Source organism: Uncinocarpus reesii, genomic scaffold, assembly GCF_000003515.1.
Source record: "Uncinocarpus reesii 1704 scaffold_4 genomic scaffold, whole genome shotgun sequence".
NCBI classification, from domain to species: domain Eukaryota; kingdom Fungi; phylum Ascomycota; class Eurotiomycetes; order Onygenales; family Onygenaceae; genus Uncinocarpus; species Uncinocarpus reesii.
This window is the reverse complement of record NW_003052497.1, coordinates 2016576-2037316: the sequence shown is the minus strand read 5'-3', so window position 1 is coordinate 2037316 and position 20741 is coordinate 2016576. Positions and strand designations below refer to the sequence as shown.

General features: G+C 50.5%; 9 protein-coding genes across 9 annotated transcripts; 3 read left to right on the top strand and 6 right to left on the bottom strand.

Moving 5' to 3' along the window:
• Positions 1-753: 753 nt before the first annotated feature.
• Positions 754-2501, top strand: UREG_06824 (uncharacterized protein; the record flags this gene model as incomplete). Its single annotated transcript, XM_002583811.1, has 2 exons — positions 754-904; positions 991-2501. 2 exons carry the CDS (start codon positions 754-756, stop codon positions 2499-2501), a joined length of 1662 nt encoding a protein of 553 aa, XP_002583857.1.
• A 329-nt stretch (positions 2502-2830) lies between these two features.
• On the bottom strand, positions 2831-4993 carry UREG_06823 (uncharacterized protein; the record flags this gene model as incomplete). The annotated part of the gene is made up of 2 exons (XM_002583810.1): positions 2831-4833; positions 4969-4993. 2 exons carry the CDS (start codon positions 4991-4993, stop codon positions 2831-2833), a joined length of 2028 nt encoding a protein of 675 aa, XP_002583856.1.
• A 1039-nt stretch (positions 4994-6032) lies between these two features.
• On the bottom strand, positions 6033-7895 carry UREG_06822 (uncharacterized protein; the record flags this gene model as incomplete). Its single annotated transcript, XM_002583809.1, has 2 exons — positions 6033-6362; positions 6426-7895. 2 exons carry the CDS (start codon positions 7893-7895, stop codon positions 6033-6035), a joined length of 1800 nt encoding a protein of 599 aa, XP_002583855.1.
• Positions 7896-8453: 558 nt separating this feature from the next.
• UREG_06821 (uncharacterized protein) lies at positions 8454-10403 on the bottom strand (the record flags this gene model as incomplete). The annotated part of the gene is made up of 4 exons (XM_002583808.1): positions 8454-8698; positions 8765-9105; positions 9162-9955; positions 10026-10403. The coding sequence occupies 4 exons, from the start codon at positions 10401-10403 to the stop codon at positions 8454-8456; spliced, it is 1758 nt and encodes a 585-aa protein (XP_002583854.1).
• A 1473-nt stretch (positions 10404-11876) lies between these two features.
• UREG_06820 (uncharacterized protein) lies at positions 11877-12357 on the bottom strand (the record flags this gene model as incomplete). Its single annotated transcript, XM_002583807.1, has 2 exons — positions 11877-12225; positions 12338-12357. 2 exons carry the CDS (start codon positions 12355-12357, stop codon positions 11877-11879), a joined length of 369 nt encoding a protein of 122 aa, XP_002583853.1.
• A 628-nt stretch (positions 12358-12985) lies between these two features.
• Positions 12986-13701, bottom strand: UREG_06819 (uncharacterized protein; the record flags this gene model as incomplete). Its single annotated transcript, XM_002583806.1, has 2 exons — positions 12986-13286; positions 13349-13701. The coding sequence occupies 2 exons, from the start codon at positions 13699-13701 to the stop codon at positions 12986-12988; spliced, it is 654 nt and encodes a 217-aa protein (XP_002583852.1).
• A 1724-nt stretch (positions 13702-15425) lies between these two features.
• UREG_06818 (uncharacterized protein) lies at positions 15426-16686 on the top strand (the record flags this gene model as incomplete). The annotated part of the gene is made up of 2 exons (XM_002583805.1): positions 15426-16388; positions 16543-16686. The coding sequence occupies 2 exons, from the start codon at positions 15426-15428 to the stop codon at positions 16684-16686; spliced, it is 1107 nt and encodes a 368-aa protein (XP_002583851.1).
• Positions 16687-17298: 612 nt separating this feature from the next.
• On the top strand, positions 17299-18051 carry UREG_06817 (uncharacterized protein; the record flags this gene model as incomplete). The annotated part of the gene is made up of 2 exons (XM_002583804.1): positions 17299-17787; positions 17851-18051. 2 exons carry the CDS (start codon positions 17299-17301, stop codon positions 18049-18051), a joined length of 690 nt encoding a protein of 229 aa, XP_002583850.1.
• Positions 18052-18734: 683 nt separating this feature from the next.
• On the bottom strand, positions 18735-20328 carry UREG_06816 (allantoinase; the record flags this gene model as incomplete). The annotated part of the gene is made up of 2 exons (XM_002583803.1): positions 18735-19751; positions 19828-20328. The coding sequence occupies 2 exons, from the start codon at positions 20326-20328 to the stop codon at positions 18735-18737; spliced, it is 1518 nt and encodes a 505-aa protein (XP_002583849.1).
• Positions 20329-20741: the final 413 nt, after the last annotated feature.

Here is a 20741-nt window from a genome sequence, read left to right as displayed (position 1 = left end):
GCCGCTGCTCAGCACTCGCTATCTATATGTCGATCAAAACATGCAAGAATTAAAGAATGCCAAGCTTCCTTGGCGGTGGAACCTTAAGCAGCCCTGTAATAACGGTATTATCCAGACCAATCAAAATTCAAAGAGTTGCTGTCAGTGCATTTAATTTTGATTGGCTGAGTGTGTAAATGTGACTTCATCTCCTCTGCTCTGCTCTTCTCTTCCATCTCGCCATTCAAGCGAGAAGATGCACGGAGAGAAGACCTGTGATAGGTAGCAGCGTGGACGCAGCGGAGCCCCAGTGGCCTTAGTCAGCTCCAGCGGCAAGCGATGATTTCGTTCCCAGTTCGCCCGGACTCCACCGGAGGTCGTCATCGCCATCGTCCTCCTTCTTCCTGACTGACGGGGAGAGCCAGTCAGCCACTCCCTCGTGCGGTTCCAGAGGCCATGCGCCTTCTTTCAATCCAGACTGCCTGCCGCTGTCAACCGCAGTGGTGAGTGAGATAAGCTCCTTCCTGGGGTTGGCGGGCACCTGCTGTGTGACCCTCCCACGGACAGGAACAGCAGTGTTCCTTTGCTGCTGACTCGAGTAGCATTTTCTTTTCATTTGCCATCATCCGCATTTTCCATTCTCTTCTGCGTGCTCGTCGTTAGGTATATTGCGTTCCGTACTGGCACTTTAATTCTTATCACCACGCTCGAAAGAGCTTCCGACCCGGCACTGGAGCATTCTTTATACATTCTATTAATATCTCTAACATCAACATGTCCACGCAACCCGCTATATCTATCTGTCTTCGTACGCTCTTTGTGTATCTCTTGCTGGCGTCCAATGCGCCGCTGGTCTTGTCTCAATGGCAAAATCCACTTCAGAAGGAGCCTCCAGTTGGACAGCCAAAGAAGATAGCCATTATAGGTATGCGTTTTACAAAGACAAACCTCTCGAACTTTCTGAAGCCATTGGCTCTTTGCAGCACAAGACGCTAACCCTTTGCTCCCTAGGTGCCGGAGCTGGAGGAGCGTCAACCGCGTACCATCTTCGGAAATATGCCGATTTCTTCTCCATCCCCCTTAATATCACGGTTTTTGAAAAGGCAAACTATGTCGGCGGAAGATCCACGACCGTTGACCTCTTTGATGACCCGACCCAACCCGTGGAGTTGGGCGCATCGATATTTGTCAATGCCAATAAAAATCTCGTCAGGGCAGCGAAGAAATTTGGTTTGACCGTGCGAGAAGCTAACCACGGGGCCCCGCGAGAGTCTACCCATAGTTTGGGAGTATGGGATGGGCATAAATTTGTCTTCCTGCAACGTTCTACCAACTTTCGCTGGTGGAATATTTTCCGGCTGCTTTGGCAATACGGTTGGGCCCCGATGAGAACCCAGAGTGTGATGAAATCTACGATTGAAAAGTTTCTCAAACTTTACAAATGGCCTTATTTTCCGTGGAAGTCTTTATCTGCGGTAGCTCAAAGTACCGGTCTCGCTGCAGCGACTTGGTCAACGGGAGCCGAATTTTTACGGGACCACCACATCTCCGAGGATTTCTCTCGGGAAGTCATCCAGGCTAGCACTCGCGTCAATTATGGCCAGAATCTTCCTTTAATTCACGGCTTAGAAACAATGGTCTGCATGGCCACCGATGGCGCAAAGTTCATTGAGGGTGGAAACTGGCAAATCTTCCAGGGAATGATTGATGTATCCAAGGCCAACTTGAGCCTCCAGACTGAAGTAAAAGAGGTCCATCGGAACGATGATGATACCTATACCCTCGCCTACAAGACTGAAGGAAGTAATGTTACGCGACATTCCGACTTCGATCAGGTGGTTATTGCAAGCCCCTTTCAGTTTACAGGCATTAAAATATCTCCATCCCTCGATTACCTCCCCGATAAAGCTCCCTATGTCGAACTTCATGTTACCCTTCTAGCCTCGCCTCATAAAGTCTCTCCGCGCTTTTTTAGATTTCCAGAAAAGGGATTCTCCGTTCCGGAGGTGATCCTAACCACTCTTCCGAATGGCCTTGATTTGGGAGCTCGCCGTGACGGCGTAGGACCCGCTGGATTCTGGAGCATTAGTACGATCAAAAAAGCGAGACCGCCGACGGCCTCATACTCATCGGGCGAAGAACATTATATATACAAGATTTTTTCACCCAAGCCGCTTAACACTCAATTCGTTTCCGACCTTTTTGGTATCCCAGAAATGGATCTGTATGCTGACCATAACACTACACTCCGCGTCTCGGGCTCCGAACTTTCGGGTTTCTCGGCAAGTGAAATCTCATGGGTTCATGAAAAGAAGTGGCAATCCTACCCATATTTGTATCCCCGCGCAACATTTGAGGATATCAAATTGGCGCCAAACCTTTGGTACACAAGCGCCATTGAAAACTTCATTTCAACGATGGAGACAAGTGCGCTTTCAGGTATGAATGTGGCCGCTCTTATTCTGAGTGAGTGGATCTCCGAGTTTGAAGTGAAGTTGAAGAAGTATGAAGAGAACTCGTAGTGTTGGGCTTAACCTATTCTCTCATGTTTATGACAGGCGTGAAATAAGCATGTACATATGGTTCACTTCTCCAGGGCACAGGTATCAAGCGCTGTGAGCCGGGATTTTGGTTGGCGCTTGTGGAATGCATTGAAAGTGCTCGCATACCCTGTCTCGAAGTGTCGAACGCATTCTTACTCTTGGAATAAAATGAAATTCAACTAGAGCCACCTTCTTGTTTTCCCATGCTATTGCTTCAATGGCGTTGCCGGTGGTGGCAGTGCCGCAAATGTGCTTAGTGCCCCCGAGCTAGCTGATGTTGTAGTTAATATGTCAAAAGGCATAATGATCTACACTACATCAATCCGAAGATCACCAAAGTCGCCGGCATCCCGCCACTCCTGCAAAACATCCATGAAGTCGTTCATACCCCGCGGGCATGGTCCCGCTCCTCGTCGTTTCTCCTTCTCTTCCGGCGTCGTCTGGTCCAATTTGCCTTCAGCGTTCCAATACGAAGGCGTGCAACCCACCACAGGAGCCCGGATGAGGGCACCCGCCGCGATGCGTTTTTCCCATGCCCTCTCGGCCTCGGGCGTGGGCTCCATGACGACCTTCCTCCCCTCCGGCCCGGCCCTTTTGGCGCATTCCGCGATCAGAAACGCGGTGTGGCGTGCGCTTGTCTCCAGACACGTGGTATAATTGGGCGAGAAGCCGGACTGCACGAAGCCGGTAAAGAATAGATTGGGGAAGTCGCTCGTCATCAGGCCGTGCAGGGTGGACAGACGGTCGACCCACTTCTCGTCCAGACACATGCCGCCGCGGCCGAAAACACGAGCGTTGGTGCTGGCGCCGGGACTCTGGCCGGGTTTGAGCTCGAAACCGGAGGCGAAGATGAGGACGTCCAGCGGGAAATGGGTGTCGTTGGCGACGAGGCCGGAGTCGGTGATGCGTTGGACACCCTTGCCGTTGGTGTCGACGAGGGTGACGTTGGGGAGGTTAAAGGACGGGAGGTAGTCGTCGTGGAAGGCGGGGCGTTTGCACCAGGCGGAGTACCAGGCTTTGAGCTTGGAGGCGGCGTTGGCGTCCTTGATGATTTGGTCGACGCGGGCGCGAATGCGTTCGGAGCGAACCAGATCTCGGGCGTGGATGGCCGCGGTGTATTCGGCGATGTTGTCCATGGTGACGTGGGTTGGGCCACCGCTGAGGACGCTCATGGATTGGGATGTCGGTCCATCCGTCAGAGACCAAGTTGACCTCGGAGCCCGGTGTGAAGGTGGGAGGTGAAGATGCTGAAATTGCGGTTTGCGCGCCAGCTGCCAGCCTGCGCCGGGACGGGTGACTTCCGCCCAGTCTTGGAGGTTGGTCGGCCGCTGGTTGCGCACGTCCACGGACGCGGGCGTTCGCTGGAAAACGTACAGTTGTTTACTCCACTTGGCCAGATGCGGGATTGCTTGGACTGATGTGGCGCCGGTGCCGATGATGCCGACTCTTTTGTCTTGGAGGTTGGTCAGATCTGGTTTCTCCTGGGTGCCGCCGGTGACGCTGTAATCCCAGCGGGAGGCATGGAAGCTCTGGCCCTGGAAGGTTCCAACGCCCGGAAGGCGCAGGATCTTTGGGCGGTTTAATGGCCCTGGGCACAGAATGACGAAGTCGGCATGTATTTTGGCGGAGATAGAGTGACCACCTGGTGGCCGCTGTGTCAGGTCCACGGTCCATTCAAGGGTCTCGTCGTTCCAAGCACATTGCTCAAACCGCGTTCGAAACATTGCTCTATCCGTAAGTGACCAACGCTCCGCTATCCGATTCGCGTGTTCTCTGAGCTCCTGGCCGTATGCGTATTTGTGCTTCGGCATATACCCGGTTTCTTCGAGGAGAGGCATGAAAATGTAGCTCTCGGTGTCACACATCAAACCAGGGTAGCGATTCCAGTACCACGTTCCTCCAAAGCCAGCCGCCGAATCGACAATGACCATGTCTTCTGGTTTGAAGCCCATGTCCTGCAGACGCACGGCAAACAGTAGACCTCCGATCCCAGCCCCCACGATGACGATTTTGTAGCGTGCGCCCTCTTCGAGGGGCAAAGAAGGCGTAGTCCCGTCGTCCCATTGATCGTGCAACAGGCGCTTGAGGCTCTGGTCGTCTGTGTTGCTCAAGCCGATGTATTGCTCTAACCCATCGGGCCGCAAGCGTTTCTCTCGCTCTTCGGCGTACTTTTGCCGTATCTGCTCGGCCTTTGACGGGTTGATCGCATCGGCATTGCAATTGGCAGTGTCACCTGCTGCATCTGCCTTTGTCCCATTCAAGACGAAGGGTTCGTTGGAGGTAGGGGCCTGTGCCATTGTCTTTGGAGATACTGTGTGAATTCTGCCAGCGCGGACGGAAGTCTCTGATCAGAACCGGCAGAGAGTACGGCGGAGCACGCACTGGATATATAGCTGAGCCCATTCTCACTTGGCTTTTCTGCAGAGCCATCCTGCCGACAACATACCCTGCGCGCCAAATAGGGTATCCATGTTGGGTGCATGCATGATCAGCGCCGGCTGAGGTGCGCTGAAGCTGGTTGATATGTGGTGTGTTAAGATCGACACGCAATGCTTTGTTTGTGCCCGATTGATCCCCAGAGAAGCTGTTTTATGCGCATGCATCCAGGGAGAATTGTTCAGACTGTCTGAATGATCGGCCGGCCTGGGATGCCATGTTGCCATTTACCCCTTTTTGGGGTTGGCGGTGCTTTTTATGGGCGACTTGTGCAGCTTTTGTGCACGCCAGCTGAGACTTGGCAAGGGCTTGGCGACTGCACAGATTAGTCATATATTACACTCCAGTGTAATGAAACGGCCCCGAGACCGTATTATTACACCCTGGTAATATAGTCATGTGACTATCTACTTCAGTTTGATGTCCAGCAGACCCCTTCCAGCACCTGTAAAACCATGCACATGTGTGAGAATTAACTAGCTACCTGTGGCCCAACCATTGTCTATTAAAGAATACAAACCAGTAGACCCGCGTCTAGAGGTACTCGACTGGGAAACAAAAAACCGTTAAACAGTCACCTTGCGCGCCCATCAAACATTGAAACACCAGAAGGGAATTGGCCTGGACATCCGACAACCATGCCAGAAACCACGCCGGAGATGATATTAAAATGTAACGGAGCAAGTGTCTAGGCCCATCGCTTTGCATGAACAGAGTAGCAAAAAATCCCCAGAGGGGAAGAATGATAAAAGCCACTTGGAAACGAAAAGCACAGAAAAAGTGAAAACACATGGAAAGTCTGGATAAAACCACACTCTCCCAAAAAAAAACAAAAACGCAAGAGCAAGATCAACCCCTGAAACTTAAGGACGACCAGGCATTATTCGTTGAAATCAGCTTCCCTCATGTAATAAGATAGCAACTCCTCATCAATTTATTTTTGCCGGGCAGATACGTGGAGACCCTTTGCGCCGAACCATCCCAAAATCCCAAGTCTCAATGTCAATTCGCCAAGTACTACCCATTTAATTCGTGGCATCGTTACGTCCCGTTTCTGCATAAATATTAATATCTTCACCGCCCCGCATCCTCTCCATCTTCATCGCCTTCTTCAACAAGCGCACTTGGTCGAGTTCCTGTCGCGGCTGCGGCGCTGGCCCGGAGGTCAAAATCACTCCCGAGATCTTTACTGCTCTGAGATAGCTCCATGTCCGTGTCCGGATGCCCGATCAAGGTCCACGTATCCTCGATACCAACTAAATCGTCTTCCCAGTTCTTGATAGCTTCGTGAGATCCGAGCGGTGCCGAGTTTGACACTACAGCATCGACCCGTCGTCGAACAAGAGTCTTGGCGTATTCGAGATCACGGTACAGCGCTTGAATGGCCGCTGCAACGCCGTTTTCCTAGAAAGGACATGTTCATTTAGCGTAGAAGTTGAGAGGCAATGGCCCTGAGAGAGAACACACCTGACGAATCTTTTCACCTAGTAATTTCGCCTTGATGATCATCCGTTCCGAATTCGTCGCCTCCCATAACGCTCTCGAAAAAAGACTAACAGTTAATGTCTTCAAGGTAATGCCCACTCCAAGGCTCTCCACTCTCGAGCCAAAAAAGAACTGGTCCCCAAAGAAAGGTTTGATAACTGTGGGAACTCCCGCCCGAAGGCTGGCTCCAGTAGTTCCCGCACCACCGTGGTGGGCGACAGCATCCACCTGAGAGAAAAGCCAATCATGTGGTGCGGCTGTGATCTGATATATTTCCGGGGGTAGAGGGAATTCTGCTTTCGTGCTTGCAGGATCCCCGAGCCTGTCGGACCAGCCCTTGGACAGAATACACCGCACATCGGCCTTGAGAACAGATTCGATGACAGTCATTGTCAAGGTCGCTGGGTCTGAAACAACAATCGATCCGAAGCCAATGTAGACAAGCTTCTTCCGGTCGGTCCGTGCTTTCTGAATAAAAGCCGTTAGTTCTTCTGGAGGCGTCCAGTCCGATCCTTCGTCCAAAAACCAATAACCTGTCACACGGATCCATTCACCATAGTCCCTCGGTGGGGGTACAACGGAAGGAGAGAAGTTGTATAGAAAAGGTACTTTGTTCGGTTGCATCTTCTCCAAACTTGTACTCCGCAGGCTCAACTGCCGCTTTCTCCACCTATTCACCTGGCCCGCGATGGCTTTCCAGAAGATATTATCAAACATGACGTATGTCATATAATTATACGCTCCACCCATATAATGATCCGGCGCGGCAAACGCATGCGGATACGCCCGCGTTCGACTCCATGGCATTGTAAAAGCACGGAAATACGGTATATTCAAGGCTTCTGCAATATGAATTCCCGCCATGGCGCTGGGAGACTCGATTAGGATATCACTTCCCTGACAACTCGTCCACGCCGACGACAGCAAATCATCAATCCACCCACGGAACTTTTGCGTCGCTTCTCTCAGGAAGGAGTACGTAAACATTCCATTTTCGACGCATATCCGCATCAGCTCAGCCGGATCTCCGTCCACCGGTGCAAAATCAATACCATGCTGTCTCACCCACGACTCAAATTCTCGATGGGTGGCAATCTTGGGGCGATGGCCGTCCGCCAACAGGCCCTTGCAGAGCGCAATATACGGCTGGACATCGCCACGGGAGCCGATCGTGAGACAAGTGATCTTCAGCGACTCGCTTGGTTTGAAATTCACGATCGAGGCGTACGGGTCGTCAAAGTTGAACGGGGCGGGTTCTTGGGCGGACGGATCGGATGGCTGCGATGTTTCGAGACCATGGTCGAGGCCACTGTCGAGAAGTTTTGCAGCGGCTGCTTCCGGCGGGAAGGTCTCATCGTCGTCGTGTTCGTAGGCTTCCGGACCGGAGTCATCGCCGTGGTCTGTCTCTTGCTGGGCGAGCAGCTCGCAAACCCGCCAGAAAGTCTTCAACATAGATCGTTGGTTAGTCGGGGAGAGGGTTATGGAGGTAAGGACTCGGTAGAATACGCTCTCATTATCCATCACGGAGTCATAGGGCGGTGACGGGGTTTCAGGGCTGGCAGGGCTGATGCGACGGGTGCAACGGGTGCAACGGACGGTGTCGGGGCGGGCAGACGCAACAACGCAGGGCAGGAAACTAAAGACGAAGGATCAAGGGTGGAGGCTCTTTGAAACCTCAGTGACATTCTGACGATTTGCTGCACGAGAGGAGGACGAGGCTGGCAGCATTGCTGGCCAAGTGACCAGCAGGTGAGAAGTGCTGAGTTCACTGCATGACTGCATGCACGTTACAGAATACGTCAGCAATACACAGTGACCCATGGCGCCGTCACCAGGCCTGGCTGGGCCCGCGGTATTGCGGGTGTATTGATACCAGATGGAGACGCTAGCTGTTTGTAGTTAGTGCCCGGGCCATGTGATTGAGAAATCGAACCAATGAAATTGGGAAAAGTCTATGGTGGGAAGATATATACAGGAGAAGAAATGAAAGAAAGGAACGATAGAGAACTTTTATCCGTACACCCGGTCCTTGAACTGGACCGCGTTGGCAATGATCTCGGTCATCTCGAGCACCTTCTCTTCTTCCAGTCTCTGGCCAATCACCTGGAGCCCGACGGGAGCACCGTCCCAGAACACGGGGTCATAGTCACTCTGGACAAACTCGTCTCTCAAGCCATTGGGAACCCAGTCCGATCCTCTCTTGGGATCCAGGTTCTTATCAGCGTAGGTAACGGGGAATGTGCATCCGGTAAGATCTATCAGTTAGGTTAGCTCCAGATCCAGGACTTGAACCGCTTCCTTAGGAGTAAAGTGAATCATACCCATAACGTTACCAAAACCAGTGAAACCTCCATACACCTTCTGGGGATCCATCTGCAGGCGGGCTGCAGCAGGGACATTCGCAGGTGCAATGACGCCATCAACCCCAGTCGCTCTCCACTGGTCCAGATTGTCCTTCTGGAGCTGATTGCGGTTGATAATGAGTTCACGGAGTTTTGCAGGGGTAAGCTGTGGAACGGTTTCGCCACCAGGGAACAAGAGCTTCAGGACACCCAACAAGGGCTCGTCATACGCCTTGAGCAGGGGCAGGACAGCGTCGGAGCCGGTCAGAGTGAAAACCTGAGTGGTGAGAGCTTCTACGCCCTGGGGATTGACCGGAGCCCTATTCAACAAACGTTAACATCAAAATTCAAGTGGTTTCTATGCAAGAAGGCTTACCAGTCGACAACCTCATGGCCAGCATCCTTCAAGGCCTTGGCAGTAATCTTCAAAGCTCTTTCAACTGGCGGGTGGCACGTTACGATACCATCGTTGCAAGGCAGGATACCAAACTTGAGCTTGGCGCCGTCGGGGAGCACTCTCCTTCTCCAGGGCATCGGGTTCATCTTCGGGTCAAGGGTCCAGGGGGCAGCTTCTTCGGAAAGAACGGCTTCAGCGAAAAGCTTAACCGCCTCTAGTGAATGGGACATGGGTCCAGAAACGGAGTAGATGATATCTTGACCGGCAATAGCTGGCTTAGCTCCCCACGTGGGGAAACGTCCAAGAGAAGGTTTTAGGCCGTACAAGTGGGTGTAGGCGCTAGGGATACGGATACTACCGCCAACATCGGTGCCAACACCCAATGGAGAAGCGCGCATGGCTCCAATGGCACCTTCACCGCCAGAAGAACCGCCAGGAGTAAGTTTCTTGTGAATAGGGTTTACTGTCTCGCCCCAGACGTTGTTGATAGTTTCACCCATCAACATGGCGGTGGGAACGTTGGTCTTCACGTAGAGGACGGCACCCAGGTTTTCGAGCATGTCAACAATCACGGACTTGTTGGCGGTTGGCTCGTTGGCGAAAGCAGCAAAGCCAATGGAGGAGGGGTGAGATGGCGTGACAAAGGTGTCCTTGAGAGAGATTGGCAGTCCGTGGAGCGGACCAAGTGGCTCTCCAGTTCTGTTGAGGTGCTCGTCGAGAAATTTAGCTCTCTCCAAGGCCTCTTTGAACAAGACTTCAGTCACGCAGTTTGTCTGAAAAGCGGGATAGTATTAGTAGCTAGCTATCATCAATTGCATCTCGCAGACAGGGAAGAAAACACACCAAGTTCTGCGCAATGACGGTGGCTTTGCAGAACGCCGTTGTCACTTGCACCGAGGTCAGAGCCTGATTCCTCATTTTTCGGACCAAAGCCTTAGCATCAAGTTTGATGATCTTGATCTCGTCCTTGCTCAACAAGCCCGAAGTCAGGAGATAGGGACGAACATCGTTGCCGAGTTCAGTCTGGTTGACAGCAGGCATGGGCATGAAGGCGTTGAGCGCGTCATTGCGGCGTTTCTGGGCAATGGCCGCAACTGCCTTGTACCTGGGCTCCTGTCTGGGCTCGAGATTGTTGAGATTAGGAGGTGTGGCAAGGGATTGTGCGCTGTCGGCGAGGAGGCAGATTGCCAAAAGGCAGAGAGTCTTTGTTTTTCCAAGCATGGCGAAGATGTTGATGCAGCGAATTGTCCGACGCCCACACCACTTGGAAGTCAAAGGGAAGATTTGTTTAAGGGTAAAACGAACGACTGGGGAAGACACGCATTTCAAATGCAAACCGGGGCGATCTTGACAATATTTATACACATTTTTTGCACCACCCTTCCCCCCGGTTCAAGCCAGCGCACACGGGTCAGCGGCCAGCGGGCCACCACAGCGGGTGTGGTTCTCGCGTGGCATACGGAGTTAATTAGGACTCGAACTGTATTTCTGAGCCCGGAGATGAGGCGAAAGAGTCGTGGAAGAACACGAGCAGGGAGAGTCTGGTCAACTAGCCCGGTGCTCACAAGGGTCCTCGATGCGCCATGGAATTTTCGACCGGGAGTTCCTTGTGGGCGGGTTTCTTGGGGTCTCTCCCCAAACCCGCCCGTCCTAGCTTGATTTGGCATGGCAGCATGATCGCATAAAGACGCCGGTGGAGCAGACCGCCAGCAATGTCGCTAAGGATTAAATAGTTTCTCTAGCAGTGATTTTATCTTGCGGGACTACTAAAAACAACACCGCCGGGTGAATAATAAATGCGCGTGGTTCCGATGCCCCCATCACCCCTCAGGTTCTCGCTGAACGGCCGGCCGAGCAACACAGCACATTTCGAGCAAATACCTCCACTTCTTCCTTGGCGAGATGGATACTCTTCTACTCGTAAAATGACTCCCAAGCGCTTTCTGTCAATAATGGAATTGAAGTAGCTGATGTTGACTGGAGTCGTGGATCCAGGGGATACATCTCGAGTGTTCTGGACTGCTTATTCCAATTTCGTCAACAGCTAGTTAGTGCACAGGAATAGTTAGTTGACTGAGTCCCGCCGGCGGACCTCGCCTCGAGGTGGTAGATATCATGCCATTTGCATTGATTTCAGACCAATTAATCACGCTCGACATGCATAAATGAGAATGTAAACCTGTGCCGTAGTTTCCACCTCCGTCTATACCAAATCAGACTTTTCAATCCGTTCTAAACACATGCTCATTATCCCGCCTTCGCCACTGTCTGTTCACCATCCCCTTTCCCGTCCGCCTTCTCCTTCCGCTTCTGCACTACGTCCCAGTTATACACACGTGCCGTAGCAACTTCGAGCGTCTAAAGCCGAACAGGGAGCAACACCAATTAGCCCAAGATAGCCGGGGGAGGGGGCAAAGACCCAAAGCCGAAAAAAAAAAAAACCCCACCGTAATCTGTTCCCGCAAAAACTCCAGGTCCTCCTCGCAGTTTTCCAAACTCGCGCGGGCCGCCCGCAACTTGTCATCCAGCAACGTCTGCGCCTCGTCGATCGGGTATGCGAGCATCACGTTCGCGCCGAGCCAGAGATATACCTCGTCTGTGTCCTCGGGAGCAATCATCGCGCGAGCGTACAAGGTGTCATTGAGCTCAAAGGCCGTTTCGAGAGAGGTACATGAATCGGCCTGGTAAAATTTTTCATCCTTCGTTTAGCCCCCCGTTGTACTTCAAGCGCTTTGTTGGGGTAGGCGGCGGGGGGTAGGCGGGAGCGGGGAAACCGACCTTTTTCCTCGCGCTCAAAAACTTCACGGTTTCCAAGGTCTTTTTGATATCTGGGATTTTATCGCGGAGGCCCTGGGCGCGGCGCTGAGTGTTGAGTTCCATGAACTGGTATTTGGAGATCATCTCTTGAAAGGAGCGGAGGGTGGGCTCAACGTCCGCGCGCGTGGAGACGTAGTCGGTGACATTGTCGACGAAGGGAGCGGTGGGGATGCCGCGTGGGTTGGTCGTGGCAGGGGAGGCGGCGGCAGCGGTGGAAGAGAGGGCTCTGGAAAAGGCGTTTTTAGTTCAGTGTGGAAGTGTAGAGTAACCAGCCGTCAGAATACTATAAAAGATGGTTTAAGTGCCTGGAGGGGATGGTGGGATGGTGCCGTACGTACTTATCCGGCTTGTCCGCCATAGTGCTCAGCGGAGGTTCAGCTTGGAGCTCAGATGCTCATTCTGTCAAGGCTAGATGGATACTACCCGAGTTATTAGGCTTGTACAGCTTTCTCAAATTTGATTGATGTGACGTTGTGTTGGTGTCACACCAAGCTCTCGTCCTTCACAGCTAACTAACCAACTAGCCGACCAAGCTAAATCTGAATTCTCCAGAAACTATGGAAGAAAGCGCAAAAGTTCATCACCACACTGAACTATGGAAGTTATTTTCTCAAAAGCTCAAGGCTTCCCCGAACAATAATAATAAGTGTTATTCAAACATGACCCTGTGAAAACGATATACAATCATTGTTGTACTTCCTTTCCACTTTCAAGCAATTCAAAAATAGCCTTCAATTATCTAATGGGAAGGCTATGCGCAGCACTTTGCGGAGGTTCAATCCTAACAGGCAAAGAAACTGTGGTGTCGCCACAAGCATCAGAATCCGTCCATCTGAAAAATAGATTATAGTTCTTCATATTCCGAGCATCGGAGAGATCATAGAGACTGCTTTTTTGAATGCAGAGCTGCTTGCCATCAAAATAAGCAATGAGAACGCGTGCCTCGGCTCCAAAAAGAGATATGACTTGGATCTGTGTAGTGGAAATCAGTCAGTTATACAGATCACTAGCATTGTCATCATCGCAACGCTGCCTACCGGGAATATCTCGTGTGGCAGATATCGCCATAGACCCATCCTCCATCGCATCACAGCAAGAATGGGAAGAACTTCACTGGGTCTCAGCCGTTCCTCAGCTGCGGTGTCATGGTGGATTTGGAATTTGCAATGCGGAATTGCGTTGGACCAGGCCACAACCTGCTCATCCACTCCCCAATCGTAATGTGCTCCACTAGCCACATTGCCAATAATGGCGGATCCGGGGTTTCCCTCATAGCATGCACCTATCCTATATTATGATTGACTGCTTAGTCTTGGATGAGTGCGGAATGTGAAGCAGGACTGACTTACGGCCCTGTTTTCCAGTCAGTGCTACCATCTAGACAAGCTCGACCCAGGTTAATGCCCACATGAAGGGCCCTGCTATCGAACCCATCTTCTGGATCAGGAGAGGAAATGTAATCCTTTTCATTTGTCGAGAGTGTGTCTTCACTCATGGGTTTATAGAAACAAGGGCCGGATTTCGCCGGTTGGACAAGATCAAGGGGGAGAAGTTTGATGTTAAACCGTTCGAGGTAGCTCTCATTCAAAGAAGAGGGTTTGAATTGCTTCAGATCTGCATACATTGCCCTGAGTTGTTTAATCATGACTTTCTTCCTCTGCACACGAGGATCCGTGACATCGAATTTTGTTGCAGTGGCCATCTTGTTGTTGTTAGAGAGGAAAGGCAAGGCAGATAATGTGCAAGGAGTACTCCGTAGGTAAAGAAGTAATGTGAAGTCTGGTCCTTTTTCAAAGAGGCAGAGGGGGAGTTGATCAGGATTATATTTCTGAATAGGCTACTCCCTTGCTCTGTACTATTTTTGACACAAGAGAGGACTCTGGATCTCATGTCAATCGAAGGAAGAGATGGCCTTGAATATAGGGATTGCTAGGGACACCATGTTTTTTCTAGGGACACCACATCTAAGTCAGATATGGCTAGTGCCGTACACCTTACATACAAATTACTATGGGGAGGTATGGGCAACCCAATGTCAATCAACATCACCATTCACTTTCTCACTTTCCTCATCCTCAACTCGGGCGTTTTTGCTACAGTGAACAAGCTTGGGCTGAGTGAAGTGATGGCATGCAATTATAGCCACTGTAACTACACATATGCTGAGTGGTATTTGTTTTAGCCATCTCTAACACCAGAGTGTTCTGCCTCTTACACCATTGTTGCCAGCAGCGTGGATATTCATCAGAAGATTGTGCTCCATTATAGCTGTTGCATCCCAGCAGATTGACCATTTGCCTTCTTATTGCTGGCATGGATGTCTCTGTGGATGAACATCCACTGATTCTAGTACAAGTTGATAGCGACAGCGAGGTTAATTGAACATAGCGGGAGTGAGATGGGGTTGCAGGAATTGAAGTCATGAAGTTCATTCCTCCCCATAGTAATTTGTATGTAAGGCTATGTATGGCACTAGCCATATCTGACTTAGATGTGGTGTCCCTAGAAAAAACGTGGTGTCCCTAGAAAGACCTCTTGAATATCCCTGTTGTCACATCGCATTTCATTGGTGCTTCAGATCCAAATGTGATGTTGTTGCCTGGCCAGGTTTGGGGGCTGTTGCAGTTGCCAGACTCATTGGCTGTCCTTTGCTCTCAAGGTCTGAATGCCATGCTGGCGCCTATTTCAACAAAGCCACTGCCATTGTTCAATCCCCAATCAGCAGGTGGATTTGGCAGGATTCCGGGATGATCAGATTCTCTTGAGGTCTGAATACCATGCTGGCGCATATCTCAAAGCCACTCTCACTATTCTATACCCAATCAGGAGATGGACTTGGAAGGATTCTTGGCTGCCCTTTGCTCTCAAGGTCTGGATGCCATGCTGGCACCTATTTCAACAAAGCCACTGCCACTGTTCTATTCCCAATCAGGAGATGGATTTGGAAGGATTCCAGGGTGATCAGATCCTCTCAAGGTCTGGATGCCATGCTGGCACCTATTTCAACAAAGCCACTGCCACTGTTCTATTCCCAATCAGGAGATGGATTTGGCAAGATTCCAGGGTGATCAGATACTCTTGAGGTCCAAGAGCAAGAAGCGGGTTGTTCGTCGCCCCCAAAGTTTCCGCCCGGCTCAATCTTCCTATCATCATATCAACAGCCCTTGAGAGTGCTTTGTGACGGCCCTTTGAAACTGGCTGTGGCCTGAGACTGTGCCATTCACAAATGATGCCTAACCGCCGCCTTACAGGGGCTTGAGTGGATGATGCAGAACCCCCTCCCTCCCAGGCCTTCAAATGGAATGAGGAAATGGATCCGAGGAGGCTATAAAATAGTGGCCATATCTCATTCTCAATAGGATATCAAGATCACTTTCTCAACTAACTACCGAACACTTTACTAGCTCTGTTTCTCTACTCTTTATCATGGCTCCTTTTTTCCAATCCGAGCTCGATGATGCCCGAAATGAGTGGTTTGATAAGTTCCCCAACTTTGCTTCAGGCCTCAACATTTACAAGGTGGAGGCATACAAGTCTGGGTCAAAAATCGAGGAGGAACAGTTCCTTGCGCTGCGGACATGCTGGGTGAGAATACATCTCAGGAACTTCAACCCACTTGATTGGGGAATTCGGAATGTCGACCATGCCTACGACTACCTAAAGAGCCAGCAGGCTTGGAAGGACTATATCCGTGCCACGGGGCCTCTTGATTTCAACCTCGTGCTCCCCGTTCCTTCATTGGGAGCATTCGGATTCGTCTGGTATTACCAGCAGCTGGTCTACAAAGTGGATTCCGACGACATGGAGGCCTCGGCCAAAGTTGATTTTTCGCCCATTGCCAGGAGAACAAGAAGTAAAATAAAAGAGCACGAGTTGCGTGAACAACAGCTCCAAACTCCCTCTAAACCAAGTCGCGGATCGCCGCCCCCACTGCCCGAGCTAAAAGACATTGAAATGTTGTCTTCTTCTTTTGACGCGGACCAGACGCCGGAATCTGCCGAGATCCCGGATGACCCGACCGATTCAAATTATACCGAAAACGTATCGGCCTCGACCCTTGAAGACGAACAAATTGTTAACACTGCCCTCATCAGTCTTGCAAGTGTCGTTACATTTTCGCATCCGAAAAGCAAGGGACACTGGTCTCTTCGTCGCAAGGCATTTAAATTTGGGGCGGACAAGGAGACGGACAAGGACAAACTATACGAAGCCAGGATTGATGGCCACCTGTTCAACGCTGCAGAACCATCAGTTTCCCAAGGTGATTGTGGAGGTCAAAAGGCAGAAGCGCAAATTACTTCCAGGTATCAGAATGCAAGAAACCGCACAGATGGCAGCCTGGATATACGCGGAACCAGATTCTCACCAACCAATTGGAAACCCTTCAAGGTATGTTTTGGTACTCCGCTCGCTGTTCTATGATGTTTGAGATAGCGCTCTGACCATCTACATATCCAGCAACATGTACCGGCGTTATATGGTCTCCCAAGACAAGGATCAAATCTTCTTAATGGTTGCCGAGTACCATGCGGAATATATACAGTATCTTAAAGACCCCAGTTATTCGGCCCCATGTCCATCTCTAATGACGATGTTCGAATGCGGACCCTGGAAGGTATCGGACAAGAACCATATGAGAAATTTCAGCACCATCCTCCTTGCAATGACATATCAGCTTGCACATTAGTCAAGCGCAAATTGGAACTCTCCAAGACTGCATGCTTTGTAGGCTTTCGTCGAGCTCCTCAATCAGCTTTTATCATAATTGAATATCAGATTTTCTCTCTCGTACAACTATTGGATCTCCTCCGGGACTTTCCTCTTCTCTTAATTAAGGAATATATTAGGGGCAATAGATATTGGGCAGCCGTATCACTCCACAAGCAAGGAGCATTTGGAATTCAATAATTGACAGTAACAATATGCAGACTATGGGGCAGGGTGGAGATAGAAGGTTGTGATCGTAGGTGGTTCAATTGAAATAGTTTTTTCATGCAAGCTAGTGCACAGTAGGAGGTTATGAAGGTTGCAAAATCGTACTGTTCAGCAGCATCAGATGACATTTTGTCGTTCCATCCTGTGAATGTCAGGAGGATCATAGAAACTGATGTCTTGGATGCAAATCAGCTTGGCATCAAAGTAAGAGCAACATGTTTTGCAACCAGAAAATAGTTAACTAGATAATTACAACCAGAATCTACTCTATATAACTATTGGAAAATCATATTCCGGGCATGGAGAGGAGGGTTCTTAGAGGATAGACAATCTCACTTTGAATTTCTGCATGTGCCATCACATAATGAGAGGATTCCAGTCGGGCTCAATGACTTCCTCGCCCCTATGTCATGATGAATCTGCAACAAGGGATTTTCTGATGGGCTTGGATTGGACCCTTCTTGGCATGTTTGCACTCCGGCAAGGGCATCAACGACAGGCAACTCAGAATCCAGCATGGAACAGCAATGAATTCACCTTTTTTCATTGCTTCTCTCCATGCTTCAGAATGGTTCTCTTGGTTGTTACTCCTCTGATCCTTGCAGCTCTTGAATCCATTCCCCAGCATGTGCGCGATGAACTCTCGCTCCCAGCTCCCAAGCTTGATGAAGCTATCTCCCACTGCCAGCTGATTGCTCTCTCGCGAAAGCTCTCTTCTGTGTCTTACAAACACCGCACAAGCATAAGTGAAGCTGGGAAGTTTGAACATGGGCATGTGCGCGACTTCTCCCTCAACGCTCTTCTCCGCGGGACGAAGCTGTATCTCCCCCCTCAGCCACCCACGCCCGCACCGGTACGTGTCAAACAGATAGCCAGGGACTTTCACCGCACGTAATATACTGATCGACTTTTCTAGAGTCCCGAGTACCTTGCCTTAAAAGCTCGTCTCGAAGCCGAAGCTCAGGCCAAAGAATACCAGTCATACCTTCATCGCCCATCCGTTTCGCAATCGACACGTCAACCATTACCAATTTTTGCTTCCTCAGTTATAAATACCCCATCATCCCACGCCGAAGACACTTTTGACGACCCCTCTTACCCCCTCGTTCGGTCTTGAATATACTTATATCAATTTTATTCACTGGATTCGCTACATACTGGGCTCTGACCAATTTTCGAACTCCCCACTTCCTCATCACTATGTTCACTTTCTCACGGTCTGGGAGCGCACATACGCATAATTATCCAGGATCTATCTACTCCCAACCTAGCAAGGTGTTCATATCCATACTGGTAGCTTTGGCCGTCGGGGTAGCGGAAGTGACTGTTTACGCGGCGTATTTGAGGAAGGCGGATATGGCAAAGAAGAAGGAAAAGCGGGTGATGGAGAACAAAATTGTTGTACGAGAAGTTGGCGTGGGATTATCAAGAAAGAAAAGCGGACCCGTTGCCAACGACACTGTACAAAAGGAAGAGATCTGGGGAAAAGGAATTCGCGGTGGCGCGAGAAGAAGAGTGAGGGAGAGGTGGAAGGAGTTGCACGACGACGAGTGACGATATCAATGAGTACCACGAAGTTTCTGACCAAGACAATCGATCTTCAAAGCGAGTGCGAAAAGTGATCAGGCTGTGTGGTATGTAGATTTGATCCGTCTTTTATGTTTCGGATTCGGTTGACGTGTGCATTTCATTTCAACCTAGCTATTCCCAAAGGATTACTAAACACTAAACATAAGTAGAAATATGCCTGAACAACTCTCCAGTTACCATATCTTTCCGGAGACAAGATACTATGAGGGTTTAACATGACCTAGGCGCCAACAATAGCCTTCCCTGCGGGTTTCGTTCGCCGAAACCTACGTCCTGTGAAAAAACTCGCTGGCCTCTCAGCCATGTCTCCCTCACCACTCCCTTGAAAGATTTTCCCTGATAAGGGGAGCATTTGTTTCGAAATAACATCGTATTTGGCTCTAACGTCCAGTCCGCTTCGTCATCAAATACGCATATATCTGCATCATACCCCACCGCCAAATCACCCTTTTGGCCTCGCAGACCGACCTGTGCGGCGGTATTAATGCAGCATAATTGGACTATGTGTTCGAGCAGTGGTCGCCCGCCAGGAGGTGAGTCTGCGTCGTGGGGATATCGACGGCTTAACTCTGTCCAAAGGATAGGAAGACCGAGGCCGACGGATGAGATCCCTCCCCAGGCGGAAAGGAAGTCGCCTACCTTGGTTTCATTTTTGTCACTTTCATGCTCGTGATTTTTGCTCCCAGGTATGTAGTCGGGCAATAACTTCAGATTCGGCGTGCATGGCGAATGGTCGGACACAATCGTTTTAATCACGCCGTCATGGGAGCCATGGTGAAATAATTCCAACCACAGCTCATCCTGATTAGCTTTTCCACGGATCGGTGGACAGCACTTGTGTCGTGTATCCCCGTCTGGAATGTCTTCGGCTGCAATGGAGAGGTAATGGAAGCATGTTTCTGCTGTTATCTTCACTCCACGTCGTCTGGCTTCACGAAGAAGGGGAATGGCTTGCGCTGCAGAGAGATGGACGATGTGGAGCGGTAAATCCGGTGCAAATTGCGCGAGTGACGTGATCAGTTCTATGGCACATGTCTCGTACTCTGGGGGACGAGAAGAAAGGAATGTCGAGTATGCCGCTGGTAGTCCCCTGGAGGGCGACACTCTCTCCTCAGATACAGCTGGAGGCACCATTTCTGCGTGGAACATGAGCGTCGTAGGCTCGTCTGCCAGTTCTACCATCGCTGTCTTAATATCAGTTGCCCCGACAGCCGGAAATTCGTCAACCTGGTATACATATCAGCACTTACTTGACGGCAACTCTACTAACGCCTTACGGCGCAGTTTCCGTGTGCCAACATACCCCACTATCAATCAAGAAGCCTTTGAATCCCCTAACTCCTCTCTCAACTAGCCTCTTCAGCTCCCCTTTCCCAACATTCCCTGGCACAACACCTCCATAGAACCCGACATCAACCCACACCTGACCCTCGGCTGCCATAATCTTTTCCGCCAGCCCTTCGACACTTGTTGTTGGAGGAATACTATTAAGCGGCATATCAATCACAGTCGTGACGCCCCCGAACGCCGCAGCCTGAGTACCTGTGTAAAAGCCCTCCCATTCCGTGCGCCCGGGCTCGTTGAGATGCACATGCGCATCTACAAGCCCGGGGAGAAGGATGTAAGGTGAATAATCAGTGTAAGGGGTATTGGGGGAGAACAGCGATCGGGATAAGATGGAGGAGTGGATGGCAGTGATCTTGCCCGTATTTCTGGATATGGTGAGAGTCGCGGGGGTGAGGCGGCCAGAGATGACTGCCCGTGAGGAACAGAGCACGATGGTGTCTGGGTTTTCGGCAGCCATTGCTTATAGGCCGAATGAGTAGCTGGTTCTTTGCAGCCCTTGTGTTGGGATTGACGGGGATATGAGGAGTCTCTTGTAAAGCCTCCGCACCCTATTTAATGTTCATGATTCGCAAAGCAAAACCACGGAGTAGAACCCATGTTTATCCACGGCGGGTTGGCGGTTGTCGTATATCAACTGTGCAGTTAAGGTGGGGTGCGGAGCCGGCCGATGTTGAGCCACTCGAGAGTCCAGTGCTCCCATTGTCATCAACTGCATCACAATTCACCACCATGGGCGCCAACTACAAATCAATCCAGAGCGGAAAATTGGGATCTTATCAATGGGAATCAATTTTCAAGCATTACAGCCCTGTCAATTAACTAGCTATGCTAACAATTTCCTGTCCATAGATCATTGATTCCCTAACCCAA